General features: G+C 31.2%; 2 protein-coding genes, 1 long non-coding RNA gene and 1 pseudogene across 8 annotated transcripts; all 4 read right to left on the reverse strand.

Moving 5' to 3' along the window:
* Positions 1–4,316: 4,316 nt before the first annotated feature.
* Positions 4,317–5,985, reverse strand: LOC145073678 (phenylcoumaran benzylic ether reductase POP1-like). Its single transcript, XM_079020194.1, has 5 exons — positions 5,738–5,985; positions 5,483–5,617; positions 5,146–5,383; positions 4,860–5,063; positions 4,317–4,688 (listed from the first exon to the last, which is right to left on the reverse strand). Exons 1-5 carry the CDS (start codon positions 5,918–5,920, stop codon positions 4,522–4,524), a joined length of 927 nt encoding a protein of 308 aa, XP_078876320.1. The 5' UTR covers positions 5,921–5,985; the 3' UTR covers positions 4,317–4,521.
* A 1,075-nt stretch (positions 5,986–7,060) lies between these two features.
* On the reverse strand, positions 7,061–8,633 carry LOC145073754 (uncharacterized; annotated as a pseudogene).
* A 1,329-nt stretch (positions 8,634–9,962) lies between these two features.
* On the reverse strand, positions 9,963–12,992 carry LOC145075123 (uncharacterized). 6 transcript variants are annotated; one of them, XR_013692346.1, is made up of 6 exons: positions 12,683–12,971; positions 11,777–11,864; positions 11,564–11,592; positions 11,399–11,461; positions 11,062–11,122; positions 9,963–10,866 (listed from the first exon to the last, which is right to left on the reverse strand). It is a non-coding gene; the product is annotated as an uncharacterized LOC145075123 (long non-coding RNA). The 6 variants fall into 6 exon arrangements; XR_013692347.1 differs by having other exon boundaries at positions 9,963–10,213; positions 10,735–10,866; positions 11,062–11,592; positions 12,683–12,992; XR_013692345.1 differs by having other exon boundaries at positions 11,364–11,592; positions 12,683–12,986.
* Positions 12,993–15,569: 2,577 nt separating this feature from the next.
* Positions 15,570–17,361, reverse strand: LOC145072482 (eugenol synthase 1-like). Its single transcript, XM_079018914.1, has 5 exons — positions 17,051–17,361; positions 16,801–16,935; positions 16,273–16,510; positions 16,004–16,207; positions 15,570–15,903 (listed from the first exon to the last, which is right to left on the reverse strand). The coding sequence occupies exons 1-5, from the start codon at positions 17,300–17,302 to the stop codon at positions 15,737–15,739; spliced, it is 996 nt and encodes a 331-aa protein (XP_078875040.1). The 5' UTR covers positions 17,303–17,361; the 3' UTR covers positions 15,570–15,736.
* Between the last annotated feature and the right edge of the window lie 550 nt (positions 17,362–17,911).

Here is a 17,911-nt window from a genome sequence, read left to right on the forward strand (position 1 = left end):
CAAAGCATCCTTTTGAAGGAGATTCGCTTGGAGATCAAGATATCGAAGAACACATTCATTAAATTGGTTTGTTTACTTTAATAATGTCAATTTATGTGGAGATTTTGTTTATGTTTTCAGCCATGAGTATCTGAATTTATTTTCTTTCATTTTGCTAGATGAAGCTTTAACTCTGTGGTTTAGTTTATCAAATTATGGATTTTAATAGTTGGTTTTGAGCTTGTGTTTGATTATCATTACCTAACATGTTAATATTTGATGCATTGATTGCTTGAATTCAGGTTTTATGTAGCTTAGTGACCATTAAATTACATGAACTTGATACCTAGTAGTTTAGTGACTATTAAATTGCCAGAGCTAAGATCGACCAAATCTTAGATAAGTGATCAAAGTAACTAGTTTAGCTGTACTGGAGAACATAAATTATGAACATAGTTGTATTTGTTTAAATAAATTGTAACAGCCCAAAAATTCAGATAAAAATTTTCATTTAATAATTAAAAATCTCATTCATATTAGTTTGCCACAATTCCATTACATAATCATATTATTCAAAAGATCAGAGTATCCAAAACAACTAATGCGGAAATACTGGAGAGTGCACGTTGCGCTATGAAGTCGGGCCCTTACCCTTAGAACCAGAAGTACCTGAAACACCCAACAAAACTGTAAGCACACGCTCAGTGATCTTGCAGTGGAAATTGATTTTCTGGCTCTCGCATATTTATGTCGTTGTTTGTTTTTGTTCGTATAAATTGATCAATTGGGGAAGATAACATATGTTTTACAAGTTTAGTCCCCTTACTTTCAGCCAAATGTCGATTTTAATCCATATTACGAAAGGATTACAAATTCACGGACCGATGAGCAAATTTTTGTGTTCTTCAAATTCTTGAAGAACACAAAAATAATTCTGAGTTGGTTATTTGTGTTACTTGGTTCTAACATGTGGTATGAGTTCTCTTAGAATTACTAAAATTTGTTTTATTTTTGTCATATAAAAAACATTTTCACATAGTTTTATTCTTACATAATTTAATTTCATGGCAGGTATTCTCGTAGAATGCATGAATGACATGATGATCAATGGCCTGAAGGTTGGATGAATGTGTGTGGGATGGAGATGATCAATCGTCAATGGTCACCGGTCTTCCAAAAAAATGCACAATTCATTGTTATATTATGGTAGAATAATCTATAAATGCACAATTCATTGTTATATTCTGGTAGAATAATCTATAACAGAATGATAAAAGTATATATATATATATATATATATATATATATATATATATATATATATATATATATATAATACTATATTCTGAATGAATAATCTACATATTGTATTTGTTTGTTATTGGTGAGTGTTATATCATTGTAGAATAATATGTAAATTTTTTTTAATCATTTTAAGAATGCAAGGAAAAAATTGAACTTGTGTCTAAAATTTTGTTATTCTTTAAAAGTTCATTCAATCAAAATATATATTAATAACATTATATATATTATGATAGAATAACATTCTGACAAAATTGTATAACATAATTATCATTCTTACAGAATAAAAATCTGTCTTGCTTACAATTTACGTTATATTTTAAATTGATATAATTAGTAAAAATACATTTTTTAAATCAAGAGAATTAATTATCCCTAAAATTTGGAATTTTCTTTTTTTAAATTTAAATTAATTGACTAAACTACCCTTATAATGAATTTAGACGGTGATTTTCCACTATATTTAATTTAATAAAATTTATTTACAACTTTCTTAAAATAAATAAAATGATGGATCCACAATCAATTCTACATCCAGACAATAGATAGTTAGAATACAATAATCTAAGCTTATATATATATATATATATATATATATATATATATATATATATATATATATATATATATATATATATATATATATAGGGAAGGGTTATTTGGAAAATAAAAAAACCCTAAAAATCATAAAAATACATAAAAAAAATACTTAGAGATCACAAAACTTTTTTAAAATTTTTTCTAGAAAAATCGTAGCTTTTTTAATAAAATCGCTGAAAAATAAAAAATCAAAAATCAATTTTTTTTTAAATTGGTTTTTTAAAATTTCACCAATTTTATACTAAAAGCTACGGTTTTTTTTGTAAAAGAATTCAAAAAAAAGTTTTGTTATCTCTAAGTATTTTTTTATGTATTTTTTTGATTTTTATGATTTTTTGTTTTCTATAGAACCTAATTATATATATATATATATATATATATATATATATATATATATAATTACGTTTATTAAAATACTCGTTTGTATGAATTAGTTTATTCAATTTCCCTACAGGAATAATGACTTAGGAGGGCAATAACGTTTCCTGTTTGTCCATTTTAGGTCCTTAACATATTTTTTGTCCGTATTACACCATTAAGGTTATTATAACCGTTTACAAATAGTCATTTTAACAGGAAGAAACCGGTAAAAGAGATTATTTCTAAACGGTTATAACAACCTTAATGGTGTAATACACACAAAAAATACGTTAGGGACCTAATATAGACAAACGAGAAATATTATTACCCTCCTAAGTCATTATCCACATATGAAACTATAAACCCCTATAGTTAATTTTTACTTTTTAAATAAGAAACGTGTAGGTCTTAGGGTTGGTAGTTTGGATGTTTTTAACATTGATCTTTTTTATATATGGAAATGGTGGTTTCTTAATGACAATGGAGCTCTTTGGGTTAAAATTGTCAAATTTTGTCATGGGGAAGGTGGTGGTTTTTCGGATGATTCGAGAATAGGAACTGGAAGGGGTGTTTGGCAAAAGATTGTAGGATCCATTAATCATCTCCATGAAAATAGTTGTATTCCTTCTAATTCCATGTATAAAGTGGTGGGAGATAGGACTCAAACGAGGTTCTAAAAGGATGTTTGATGCTTGGATATTCCTCTTAGGGAGCGGTTCGGGAGGCTCTTTGTTTTGGCCTTTAATCAAGATGCTCGAGTAAGTGAATAATGGGATTCGGGGGGATGGAATTTTCATTGGCATCGAGGGATTAGAGGAGGGGCTGAATCGACCCAATTTGATTATCTTGTGGAGATATTAAATCCTATTCGCATAGGGGAAATGTCGGATAAGTGGTCTTGGGAGCTTGAATCGTCAGATATCTTTATTGTTAAATCAACATGGAATTTGGTTAATGATATGACGCTTCCTATGGGTAGTATGCCTACTAGGTGGAACCGTTTTGTCCCTATTAAAATTAACATTTTTATAGTGTGTACTTTTGGATCGCATTCTGGTAAGAGCTAAACTGGTGGAAAGGGGGGTGGTGATAGATTCCTAATTGTGTCATGCGTGTCATAATTCTCAAGAAAATGTGAAACATTTGTTGTTGTAGTTTTCGGTTGCTGATCAGGTTTGGAGTCGGGTTGGGCATTGGCTTCATTTGGATCTTCCTGTGCTTTCATCTATCCGTGATGTGGTGGATTGGGTGGATTCTAGATCGACAGTTCATATGGAACGTCCGATTGTTGAGTCGGTGTTCATGGTGGTCATATGAGTGCTTTGGACGTTTCGTAATTCTTTACTTTTTAGTAGCAATAAACCTACAAAAGATAGGCTCTTTGATTCTATTGTGGATCTTTCTTTTCGTTGGTTTTCGTTTCAGAATTCTAAGGCTCAGGTTAATTGGATGATGTGGTTACAAAATCTAATCCGACCTTAATTTGTTCTTCTCTCTAGCTCCTTGCTAGAGATTTTGTTTTGCTAGAGGTTAACTGAATGATGTGGTTACAAAATCTAATCCAAACCTTTCTACTTTTTATTCTTTTTAACTTCAACAACTTTATATGAAAGACACATATAAAAATAAATACTAAAAATCTTAAAAATATATATTCAAAATAATAAATACGAAAAATCTTAGGATGATAATAACGTTTCATGTTTGTCTATTTTAGGTCCCTACGTGTTTTTTGTGCGTATTACACCATTAAGGTTATTCTAACCGTTTACAAATAGTCCTTTTAATAGGAAGAAATCGGTAAAGAGATTATTTGTAAACGGTTATAACAACCTTAATAGTGTAATACACACAAACAATATGTTAGAGACCTAATATGGACAAACGGAAAACGTTATTAACCTTCTAAATCATTATCCCTTTCCTTAAAACTAAACCTTATTAAAATTTATAAACTCTAGTTATCTCTTTTAATCATAAAAAAAAACTAAAAAAAACACAATGTAGACATTGTAATTGAACAATTTTAATAAGTAAAAAATATCTCTTCAACCTTGTATTTAAAATAAACAATATATGAAAAATGATTGTAATATTCATACCAATAACACCACATATTTCATTCGATGGCTCAAAAGCCCTCAAAGTCTTTGTTTATTATGAACAAAACAAAAAACAAAAGGTCTACAAAGTAAAATCACTCACAAAACACATCGTCTTAAGCTCGATCACTATAATCACACCTGATGATATTATGTAATATGTTCTAACGATAATGTATCAAACAAAACGGCTTAGATATTCGTCAACTGTAACGTATTTAACATCTGGATAAAGTGTTGAGGCTTCGACCCCTACTGATGGTTCAATCTCAAAGTTTGTTTGATCTCCTTTAACAAAGACGGAGTGCCAAATCGACAAATTCTTTTTTAGTGGGGCAGGAGATTCTGCAGAATAACCAACAAATTGTTTATCTTAGTCCTTCATTTTCTTTCAAAAATATCTATTGGAAAGAGAGAGAAATTAATCAACATATGTATAGAGAGAAACTCCAACATACATATTGATGAAAAAGGATGTTTTACAGTTTTCGTATTGAACAAACTTACAACACATACCCTCTAAGTTCTTCAAAACTTGGCTTTCACACAGATAGACCCTCTCCAAGGTTTTTCCGATCTTTTTCTCCCATAACGACACCAAGTCATGGAATGAGTAAACGTTACACGAAGGCTTGATGTAAACGATTTTGTTTAGAGTCCTTGGGTCATCAATAGTCTGAATGGTGTAGGTTGCAATGTCATGTTCCTCATTGAAAACAGCTGTGAATTACGTAGATGATTATATATGTAACCCATAATGGATACCTTTTGTATATGAAAAACAATTGTTTTTACTGTTTACCTTTTGTATCACCATCGCCGAAGATAACCACCTTATCCAACGGAGGAGCGGTGGCTTCAGGCTGTGCTAAACTCGGAAGAAAGTAACCATCAAAGCAATTGTTAACTATGTACGTATAAGGGATTCCTTCGGCTTCAATGGCACGACGAATTTGAGCCTTAGTTGCGAAAGCTGTTTTAGCCGGACCCACTGCATGAGTACGATCCACATCATTTCCGAACTCCGATGGGTAGAATTTCTTCATCACATTGAAATACGTCAAGAGAAAAAGTTTGATCGTTATCAACTTCAAAAGATCAATCCGATTCAAACGCATTATATTTGTAATTTTTAATACCTTGACATTGCCAGCTGCTTTGATGGCGGCAATGATGTTAACTTGATCACCAAATTGCGCGGGCCCGACTGTCGAGATCACTACATCTATCTGCTTTACTGCCCTCACCAGGCTATCATGGTCATACAAATCTCCCTGCATATAAACGAAATATTATGAGTAATTTCACTTAAAATTGCTTCAATTCAATCATGTTACAGATTTATAAATTATAATACTTTAATTAAAATATGAAAACGAAGGATTATTACTGACAGTGATGAAAGTAACGCCGGATTTCTTAAATGAGTCGAGCATGGAGGATTTGGATGGATTTAAGAGCGTGGATCCCCTGATGAGGAGGAAAGTAGGGTGGCCAGACTTGGCACTGGTCTCGACGATGAATTTTCCGATGTAACCAGTTCCTCCGATGACCAAGATCTTACTCTTCTCCCCCATATTTCTTTCTACAATGACTGGAAAATGGGAGACAGGAGTCTAGCTAGTAACGACGGTGGCTCTAGCTAGCAGCAGGAAGTGTGAAATTTATAACTGGTCGCTAGCTAGGGTGAAAGACTACAACACTCTACTAATGCGTTTAAACCACTTTATTATTTTAATAATTTTGAAAGTAAAAGAGTTGGTAATACCATGTAATCAATTTAAACCACTTTAGTTTTTTAATAATTTTGAAAGTAATTATTTAAGTAAAAGAGTTGGTAATACCATGTAATCAGTTTGTAGTATGAAAATTTATAGTGACAATCGTTATTTAATAATGGGTTAATGTCGATAGTCACTTGCAGTAAAAAAGAAAAACACATCGCTATTATTTGCATTTAGCCTATCACAAAATCAAAAAATTAAGTTATATTTTTTAAACAGCTGCTGTATTTCACTTTCCACCCAAGCCCATTACACTTTTCTAATGAACTGGATGTTAGAAATATTAAGAAATGATCTCAATGATGTATCGAAATATATTTCTCTAATAAGAAATAAAGTGAAAGTACAAGGTCGTAATATAAAAATGAAAGTATGTGGCTACAGTAAAAACACCGAATACATTGCTATTTATTGCATTTAGCATTTAATTATATCTGAATACATTGCATTTAGCATTATATCTAATAACAAAAGATGAGATGATATTTACTAATAAGAGTGAATTTCACAAATTGTTTTTATGGTAAAGCGGAAATTACAAGATTAAACTTTGCTTTTTATTGCATGCCTTGTCCATGTGGTTTCATTTTCTTGTAAGAATGGTATTTATCATTAACTCCGTTAGAAAGCATAATTAAGGTTTTGTAGACTTATTTTTAACGGAATTAGTCATAAAGATAAATCATGTATGAAACTCAAAACGGATAGACAAGTTATAAAAAAGCTAAAGCTTGCCCAAAGTTGTGATTTTCGCTATATCACATATATCAATTATGTAATTTATGACGAGGCGTATGTAATTAAGACCCATAGAAAGATGTTACTGATGAATAAAAGTTACATCAGCAGCGAATATATAAAATTAAATTATATCATCAAAACTAGTAATCATAATGAAATTCTTATAGAACTCTCGAATAGATGCAGATTGAAACTCAAAATATGACATCTAATCTTTGTAACTTTCACAATACAAAATAAACCAACATAAAAAACAAGAACTTAAATAAAAACTGACCAAAACATTTGCCTTGAATTGGAATCATTCCCTCATTTCCTCATCTTCATCGCTCAATTTTACATCAGCAAGCAGTTCTTCCAATGGCACAGAAAATTCATCCTCATCATCCGCCATTTCCGAAGGCTGATAATCTTCATTTCTGTAAAGTGATATATCAAATCTCAAATCTGGGTTCTCTTCAAGATCCCTACAAAACTCTTCATATTCATCATTCATCTTTTCACCTCCATCAACCTCCATATTTAGCATTTTAAGCTTCCATGAACGCGACTTCCCCCACTTCTTCTTCCTCTTTTCTTCGTAACTCTTTTTTACCAAAATAACCTCCGGAACCACACCTTTATAATTGTCGAATTCTACATCGTTAATGTTAGCAGCATGCAAGTCATACCCAAGCGCATAATCCCCAGGCTTTAAAACGTTCACTAGATGAGTCCTTATGAAGAAAATCGTATCATTCTTCCCAAAATCAGATACACGCGCCACATGTACATCAGCCATTTCGAAATTCAAACCATTGACTTTAATCTCAATCGGGTTAACATTCAAGACTACATATTCCACGAGCTGTTTAGAGGAAAGAAGTGAAGTAAAAGGTGTTCTCCAATACTCATCGGCCTCAAGAACACAGTGGCAGCTAGTCAATGGATCTAAGAACGTGATACCAGTGCTGATTTTAGTACAGATAACAAGGGGACCAATTTGGGCGATTTTTGGAATTAGAGGGAGGCAAACAAGATCTTCACGACAAATAGGACAAATTTCGATTGAAAAAGTGTATTTGTAATTGTAGTTGTTGCTTTTCGTATCATGGGATACGAGTTGTTTGTCATCTCGTCTTCTAATCGGGACAACTTTCCGAACAAACTCCTCAAATTTAACTGCGTGACTACGATTTGCGAAAAAGAAATCAATCCCTCGATTCATTTCTTTGATTCTGATGGCTTTATGAGCAGCATCGTGTTTGAGAACAAGTTGTTCTAAGTATAAGAAAGTTCTCCGGTGAGCAACATGTTGCCGGAGTTGGACGACGGCGACCCACTGATCTGGGTTGGCTTTGACTCGTGTACAAGACTCGCACATTTGATCTTGAATAAAATAATGTACTATATAAGCTTGTTCGAGAACGACACCGTTTTGAACTTCTTTTTGAGCTGTTAGTTTGACTTTGATTCTCTTGGAGTGAGGTTCAGTCCAGATGAATTCGGCGTGAATTAATCTTACTTCATTCAGATTGTTTAATCTTTTAAGACAGAAAGTTAACAGCTCTTTGGATTCTAACTGGGTTTTAACCCATGTTCTTGGTGGCTGTAAGGAACGATCACATTCAGGGCAATGAATAATGGTGACTTGCTTCTGTAAACCTGCTGTTATGTCTTCTTGAGAACGAAGACACGTGGCGCACATATTGGCAGCATTTGGGGCCATTGGAATGCCGCATGTGCAACAGAGAACGCTACCAACAGTTTGCTTTACCCTAAACATTCCTTCAAATAGCCAAATATTATGTTTGATTAACAACTCAAATCCAACATAATTTTTAATCATAACAACAAATTAACATGATTTATGAAACTTGACTATATAAAATTCTGATCAAAATCCAATATCCAATGACACAGAGATTTGTTCTTTGTTTCTGTATTAACAACATTTAGAGAATAAACGACTTTGTTTCAAGTCGGGAATCAAGTTCATCAAATAAAATTATATCGTTTATGGTTTAATCAAGCTTAAAGTAATAGACGATCACACAGAGATGAGAGTCGAGAGAAGATCTAGATGAGAGGAGTGTACCCGAAAGTGATTGCCGATCACAGAGTAGGGATGAAGAGGACATGGGGATTGATGAAGATGACCTGGTGGCTGTCGACTATATATACATTAGGGTTAGATGGTAGTGTTTTAAAATTGAGACAAAACAAAACTATTTTGGACATTTGATCCATTTTTATATTTCACTAATGAATTATACTTATAGTCGATAAGTGGGCCCAGGGAAAGGGTCCAAAATCTTCTACGTGTTAGGGTATTTCAATAACATCTTAATTTCATGATTTTTGTTCACATTAGATTATAATTTAATACTAGTGTGTTGACGAAAGTAAGCAAATCTAAAGGAAATTTGTTAAACACCGCCCTTTCTTTCTAGTCATTGAGTGTCAACTTCTCGTTATTTGATTCAAGTCATTCATATTTTACCACTTGATGTTTTTAATGATTATGTCCACTTCAACGTATATCATGGTTGGAGTTTTCGTGGTTTCCATCTCAAAGTTTTCCATCTTCTCGATTAATATTATATACTAAATGCCACTAAAATGGAGAAATTGGCGATAAGCGAACAAAATCTGTATTAGTCAAAGGACAACATAAAACAACTTCGAAAGTTAACTAGGTTATAACTCATATACTACACGGGACAACATAAAACAACTTCGAAAGTTAATAGACGTTATAATTAATAATACATTTGCAACAATTGTTTCTTAGAGACTTAGATGTTTTATCCGTAATTATATAATTATTAGTTTAAACTAATTTTACAATGTGTTTTAAACTAACCAATATTTACGAAACAACCTTTTATAAACGTATTAGACGCGACCATCGATTAACATAATATTTTTTTTCTAAATTGTCCATTCTTATAACGTACATTATCTTTATTTTGTATTTGTGTAACTATGAGAGTACCACACCGTTTCCTTTTTAACAATTATAAAATTTTATCTAAATATTTACTATTAAATGAAAGAGTTTAAATAGTTGGAAAGTTACACTAAGTGTAATTAAATTTAAATTTTAAGAATATTCTAAATGTGATGTCGAATAAACTCATTACCCACAAACATTCGAATCGAACCATTATGTTTGAATTTCAATGCAAACATCTACAGTCACATACACGGAATATCTAGATCAAGAACAGGAAATATAAACCCACAAATAACAACAAATTTATAAAACCCAGATTATGAGCAGTTGATTAACTTGCCATCCAATCAATAGCCGATCATGTATAAAAACTGTAATTTTCAAAATCAAACATCTGAGAAATAAACCTGCAAATAACAAAATCAATACCAAATTCTTTTAATAAAATCAAACCCTTGAAGGAACGATCTTGTTCAAATTCACAGTACCTAATGAACGATCTTGCATTTTGGCCTTACCATGAAATTTCTCATAAAGTTGTTATCAATCAAAAGAGAAAAAAAACTAATCAATGCATGACAGAGTAGATCATATAACCAGAAAATCTTGTAAGAATTCAACATTTAATGACCGATATAAATAAGTGAACTCAAAATTGTATAATCTCATATTTTTTAATCAACTAGCAACACGTAGTAGTTTTGAGCTTAATCCTACATAATTACCACATTTTATCCAATTATTTTTTTATTTAATCTTACATAGTTAACATTTTAATAAAAAACTTACCAATTTTCCCATATAATCCAATACCATGTACGTTGAATTTGAACAATCAGGTTTAAATTTTTTCAAGATTTTCCTTTTCTAATAATATAGGGCCATATAACACATAAGACCACTATATTCGGGGGCTAGTTGGTCATACCTTAAGTAATGGGTTGTTTCTATCTCCATATGTATGTAACGACAAGATGCGGTAATAATACCTCTTTATCTTTGCTTTCTTATTTAGTTCCTTTGTAATCCATTGTTTCCATCCCCTGGGGCTACTATTAACCTAACACAAAAAAACAAAGAAAATGAATAAGCCCGTTTCCAAAATAAGCTATATTTTTCAAAAATTGAAATGTTTCTTAAATCCATATATATATATATATATATATATATATATATATATATATATATATATATATATATATATATATATATATATTCCCCTTTTCTTCATATCAGTTTTTATGCAGCCCCTCACATAAAACATTCCAACAACTCTACACTTTAACTCCCTTGATCGATGTTTCTATCAGCTTAACCTGCAATAAAATATTTAAGTCACAAGGAAAAATTATTAGTTTTAATGAATTACAAGTTTAAAGTTGCGATTGGTTTTCACTCCAAGGATTTTTGGAGTTTTAAAAACCAGTTTATCTATCCTCGACAGGAGAACAAAATACATGTCAATATTATAATGATCAAATCCATTTTGCACTTGAAAAACGAAAACCATAAATCCAATAAAGAAAATGTCTATTAAAACGAATTAAAGATTCATACACTTGATTCAAGAAAACCAAAGATTAGGTGTTTGCCTTTGTTTCACCTTTTGGGGAACGACGTGAATCAGCTTTAGTCAATTTTGAATTTACTAAATCCTTTATCCAAACAATAAAAACCAAGAAAAAAGCTCAGTAATGCAATACATCAAACATGTTATGGAAGAACGAAGAACAAAGAATAAACAAACCAACAATTACCTTATGGCAAACGACAACATATGTTAGACCTGAAAATAAACAAATAATAATAATAATACATGAAAAAGATGCAACCAAAGTTGAAAAAACTCGGTTAAAAACAAATAATCAATTCAATAATTCGCATAGAAAGAATCATAATAACGAAAATGCAGAAATGGATAACAAGAATTCATCAAGGCAAACAAACCCTAGACAAAAAAAAAACTTTACCTAAACTTGAAATGATGACGATCAACAAACGGGTTCACAATAAGCTCTCCAATACCCTTGAAGCTTCAGATCGTAAAATAAAATTCAACTGAGATAAAGAGAAAAGCCTCGTCAGCTAGAAGAGAGGGCGAACAAAGAGCAATTTTGCATTATATCAATAAGTTGGTTGGCATTCGAACATCTTTGGAAAACCTAAAACTCAAAGACAATTTTGTTTCTTGATTTGAATTTATCAGATGCCAGGGTTTGAATGATTCAAAGTTTGGAAACCATTTTCTTTCCTGATTTTATGAGATGCTAGGTTCTAAACATGAGTGAAATAGGAGATTGATTTAAATTTGATGATTTCTTGATATCAGAGATCACGTTCGTTATCAAACAATTTGAATTTTTAATATGTCTAAGATTAAGGGATTTGATTTTCAAATTTAGTGGGACTTTTTAGTCTAACACTGAAATCAACTTAGGCGGAAGGGCATTTGGGGAAATTCATTTTGGTATTTTGAGCGGGAAAAATTAATTTGGGGGTGCTATGACAAAATTGGTTTTATTTATTAGATCAGGGGATACCTTTATTACAGTATGTGGGATGAGTTTTATTTTTTTAACTTTATGGCCCCTTCTTTTATTCTCTATACGATTAAGTAAATTCAGAAAAATATAAATTAATCTTATTTGCTTATTATCTTGAAACTAATAAAATAAAAGATAACCAACTGAATTACAGAAATTTACTGAAAAAAATCAAAACCAAATCTTAATTTTAAAAGATACTAACCGTTTGGAAACTAAAACTATACATATAAACCCAAAAACTATTCCAATTTACAATCTATTAATGTAATCTTTCATTAAATATTATACCCTAAACTAGAGATTATCACTAAGGCCGAAAAAATTACTCACCGAAAAATGTGCGACTCCTCAAATCTTCCGGAGTTCTCAGCAGTGAACATCGTCACCACCGCTGGAGTGCTCGTCATTCCTTCTATCATCTCTTTGCTGAACTTTGTGCTCCAAATTGGTAAAGTTTTTTCTCTTTCTCACCCTATTCTTTTTCTCTATCTTTTTCTTTTTGTTTCTCTTTAAAAGAATGTGATTAGATAAAAAACGTTGGAATGTGAAAAAGATGTAAAAAAGTAATTGAAAAACCTCTCACTGTAAAGCTAAAGACTGCAATATATTTATTTATTGTTATTTGTTATTTATTAATTTATGAGTTTTTATTAAATCAAGAACATATTTGTGAACACGGAAAATTTAAAAAAGTAGAGTTTATTTTGTTTGTTATGAATGTATATGTTAAATGTTAATTTTTTCTTTTATATTTACTAGTTATTAGTTAGTTTTGTAATTTGTTAATTGTCGTTAGAGTATAATTATAAATTTTGTAAAACAATTCAAGTAAATAATACAAAAGATTGATAAGAAATGTAATAATATTTCAAATTGAGTTTCTTATTGACAACTTTAAATAATAATAAACTTGTTTATACATTTACGCTTTGAGGTATTAGTTTCAGCCATCTTCGATCTTAGTACTCATGTTTTGCCCCTGGTCAAGGGCGATACAATTTTTTTTAGTTAGGTTTCATAGGGTTAAGCTAGAAAATTTTCAAAGAGGTAGCAAAAAGATTAATCTTTTGTAGGGGCGAAATATTTTTGAAGAGTCATAATATTTTATTTTAAAGTGGTCAGAATATATTATTTTCGTAAAAACTTTTTTAGTTTTTTTTATTATGGGAGCAGCTACCCCCAATGTAGGTCCCCCTGAGTTTTTCGGTATAGACCGAAGCAGTCTTTGCGATAAACGGATCGCCCCAAAATATTAAAGTTTAAAATCATCAATAGTTTGTTAACATGAATACCGAAAAGAATGTGTAAATCTATATCGAAAACTAATATCATAGAATAATACAAAAAAGAAAGAACGATTAGAAACCATGGAGTATTTACTGGGAAAAAATGACCATTAGGACTGACTCAAAACCGGTTTTTTAAACACCAAATTAAGATCAATCTGAAACTCACCCTAAACCGAATAAAGTTTGAAATTGCAAATCATTCCAAGATCGTTGGTCTAGACCAAACCTAGACCACTCAGTCATAAGTTGGTTTGATCATGATCTATTTATTGAAGTTCGTATCTTCACCCTTAATTGGGTCTTGCCAACTTTATAGCTTTGTTTGCTCTTGTTGATGTTTGTTTTGCTACTTTGTGGTCCGTTGAAGTTATTCATAGAAGTAAAAGTAGTTTCTTATTTAATTTCTCTTTACATATAAAATGCAGTTGATATATAAACTACACTTGCAGATTTCTTATTTCATTTCGGAAATGGAAAATCTGAAGAAAAAGACAATCCCTGAAAGTTTGGCTTTATTAACAAAAAATTCATCCCTGATTTTATTTATTTATTTTCCAATTAAGTTTAGAAAACCAGTGAACACTTGTAAAAAAAATCATTGTTCCCGGCTAATGCAAGTTTCGAGGGCTTTTTTGAAAATTTAAAGGATTTTTCTTAAAATAAACAACTATAAATGGCTTTTTCGTTAACAAGGTTAAAGCTTAAGGACTTTTTTTGAATTTTTTTATATCAAGAAAACTCATATTTATTTATTAAAAAACTCAAAATAAAGATGTCATCTGCATCATTTTCAGTAATAAAAATTTAAATTAATTTTTTTTTTTTAAAAAAAAAACTCATTTTTTATTAAAAGCTACAATAATGATAATTTATATATCATTTTTGGATTGTTTTATGATTTCTTTAATAAATATCATAACTAAACTCACTACTATATATCATTTTTAGCATGTATTTTTATCTAACTAGTGTAGCTAGTATTTAGCAATGTTGATCACATGCTACCTTATTTTTGAATTTTCATGTCTTGATTGTAAAACAAATGACTTAAGTGTAAAGAATAACAATAGATTATAACATTCTTTGCAAGTATTTAACAGTGGTCACATGCTATCAAATTAAGTTTAAGAATTTGTACCTTAAATGATAACATGGTTAAATAGTTGCAAAGAACGTTATAAGAATTACAATAGTTATAAAAATATGTTGAAGATGATATATAATTATGATATTTATTAAAAAATAAAAAAATAAACCCAAAAGTTATATATAAATTATCATTATTGTGTTTTTTATTAAATACAAATGAGTTTATTTAGTGAAAAAGATATAGATAATATATTTATTTTGAGTTTTTTAATAATAAATATGAGTTTTAGTTCTTATTTTATTTTATTTTTACAATTTGTTTTTAAACAAGTCTCTACTTCTATCTGAAATGTCAATTTTAGAATGTTTAAGATCATATTTTTCAATCAAATGTTTGATTTTAAGCAATACCACCATATATATTTCCTATTAATATGTTTGTTTAACCTATTGCTAGATTTTAATTAAAAAAAATTATTCTGAAATTTTTATCAGATTTATTCTTGAAATATCAACCCAAAATATATTTTTTTATTAGAAAAACCATTTTTTTCATTATGGATAGATAACTCAATTTCTCTTTTTTTTTAATACATATTTTTTACACAAAAGTACAAAACAAAAATTAATATATTTTTAAGACATTATCCTTATATTTTAAGAAAGAAAATCACTTTTTCACCGCTAATTCAAAGACCCATCGATAACGTATCAATATGAACAAAAAATAACATAATACTTTATAAAGTTTTTTTTTTCGAAATTAAGCATAGTGCGTTTTTTAGGACCATAGCAACAATACCATAATGATAATATACTCCCTTTAATGGCAAGAACTCTGGAAAAGTTTTGTTAATGCTTATTATTCTTTCAATATTTGGCAAATAAAAAGTTCAAATATAGAAAACACCCAAACACGAAATATATCCATCTATTGATCGAAATAACCATACTTTTTATAATAGCTCCACCCATCAGTCACCGGAAACCACCGCCGCTTGACATTTCAGACGAAACGGCTGAGAAATTCATCAACTGTAGTGTACTTAACATCAGGATAAAGTTCAGAAGCTTCAACCCCAAATGATGGTTTGATCTCAAAGTTTGTTTGATCGCCCTTCACAAAGATCGAGTGAGAGATCGACAATACCACGTTCAACGGAACTGGAGATTCTGCAGAATAATGAACAAATGAGTCATCGGGATTTGGAGATGATGATGAAGAAGGAGTTTCAGGTAATGAACATAAAACAGAGTTACAGAGTTACAGTACCTTGTATGTTCTTCAAAACTTGTTCATCGGAAAGATAAACCCTCTCCAACTTTTTCCCGATCTTCTTCTCCCACAACGACACCAGCTCGTTAAATGAGTAAATATTACCAGGAGGCTTGATGTAAACGATTTTGTTCAGAGTTCTTGGGTCATCGACGGATTTAATGGTGTAAGTTCCAATGTCATGTTCCTCATTGAAAACCACTGCGATATACACAGATTATTAGAAAGTAGCTTTGAAGAGAAAGAAAGAAATTGGTTTAATTTACCTTTTGCATTTCCGTCTCCTAAGATGACGACTTTATCCCTTGGTGGCGCGGTGGCTGCTGGCTGTGCTAATGTTGGGAGGAAATAGCCAGCAAAACAATTGGAAGAGACGTAGGTATGCGGGATTCCTTCGGATTCAATGGCGCGGCGGATCTGCGCCTTGTTTGCAAAAGCTGATTTGGCTGGCTCCACGGCGTTTGTACGATCCACATCGTTTCCGAACTCCGATGGGTAAAATTTCTTTGTAATACAGGAACAATGGAAGAAGTTAAGAAATCGTCGCAACATTTATCCCCGGTGAACTTTTTAATGGATTTGAATCCCCAAATTTCCAAACGAAAACATATATGCCTTTTCATGGTGTGAATGACATTTGAGAGTAAATTCAACCAAAATAATTCGATAATCAAACTTGAAAAGACTGAAATTATCTACAGACGAAGTAGATCTGTACTACAATCGATTGAAACGAACAATAAGAACGACCTACAGGCTGCAGAAATTGATTTCGTCTAGAGATTTTGAATTACCTTCACGTTACCAGCTTCTTTAATGGCGGCAATGATTTTAACTTGATCACCGAGTTGTGTGTGACCTACCGTGGAGATCACCACATCTACCTGTTTTATCGCCTTCACCAAACTCGCGTGATCATACAAGTCTCCCTGCCAAAAGTATACACAATTATCAGGAATTTCTCTAAAAACATCAATTCGATCATTTTACAAACCTACAATTGGAAAAATTCTAGTTAGTTAAAGAAGAACAATTATTACTGACAGTGATGAAAGTAACGCCGGATTTCTTAAACGATTCGACCAGGGAGGATTTGGCAGGGTTGGAGAGCGTGGATTCCCTGACGAGAAGGAAAGTAGGATGGCCGGACTTGGCACTGGCCTCGACGATGAATTTCCCGATGTAACCAGTTCCTCCGATGATCAAAATCTTACTCTTTTCCGCCATTTTGTTTCTTCGACAACGATTTCCAGGTGATCGGATACGATAGAAAAGGGAGCAATTAAGTTTAAGCATGCAAGTGGAGTTTAGTAAGCGAGTAGTTATAGCGTATTGGGAAGCATGGTGATCGAGGCTCAAGAAGCATGAATTTATAGATAGACCCTTTCTCTTTTGGATTATTACATATACATCTTTCTTTTTCAAAAGAGATTATGCCCATGAATATGTCCGGATTCATTTTTGATTACTTTAGGTGGAGCATCTCACATTCTCACCTTTTCTTTTCTTCTAGAAAATGGTTATGTTCACACCTCTAATAATTTTTTGCCCTATATATTTGGATTTTTTAAATCAAGGGATTGAAGTATCTAAGAAACTATATACGAATAGTGAGATGCCATGAAGGTGACGTATTCTATAGAACAATGCTAACGCAATTAAGAGGTGCACATGTTTGAATTGTACAATTTAAGTTTCAAGATATCATGGTTTAGGTTGGCCGTAAACCATGATTGAATGGTTTCAGTTTCAATGTAACGTCCGTGTTTCTGGGCTTGCTATTTTTTTAGCAATGTAATAGTCTAGGTTAACCTTTGTAACCTAATTTGAAATAATAAAAATGTATTATTTGTGAATTATGTGATTTATGTGTATTTTTTTAAGTGTAAAATAAACTCGATATTG

Source organism: Lactuca serriola, chromosome 9 (assembly GCF_051521515.1).
Source record: "Lactuca serriola cultivar US96UC23 chromosome 9, Lser_US96UC23_V15, whole genome shotgun sequence".
Taxonomy (NCBI): domain Eukaryota; kingdom Viridiplantae; phylum Streptophyta; class Magnoliopsida; order Asterales; family Asteraceae; genus Lactuca; species Lactuca serriola.

What these genes read in the sequence shown, in the direction of transcription:
- LOC145073678 (XM_079020194.1), bottom strand. Translation starts at nt 5,920, where the DNA reads ATGGGGGAGAAGAGTAAGATCTTGGTCATCGGAGGAACTGGTTACATC. An exon ending in CCGGCGTTACTTTCATCACT is followed by an intron (nt 5,618 to 5,737) that starts GTCAGTAATAAT and finishes GTTTATATGCAG; the next exon opens with GGAGATTTGTATGACCATGA. An exon ending in CGGCGATGGTGATACAAAAG is followed by an intron (nt 5,064 to 5,145) that starts GTAAACAGTAAA and finishes CGTAATTCACAG; the next exon opens with CTGTTTTCAATGAGGAACAT.
- LOC145072482 (XM_079018914.1), bottom strand. Translation starts at nt 17,302, where the DNA reads ATGCTTAAACTTAATTGCTCCCTTTTCTATCGTATCCGATCACCTGGA. An exon ending in CCGGCGTTACTTTCATCACT is followed by an intron (nt 16,936 to 17,050) that starts GTCAGTAATAAT and finishes TACTTTTGGCAG; the next exon opens with GGAGACTTGTATGATCACGC. An exon ending in AAGAAGCTGGTAACGTGAAG is followed by an intron (nt 16,511 to 16,800) that starts GTAATTCAAAAT and finishes TGTATTACAAAG; the next exon opens with AAATTTTACCCATCGGAGTT.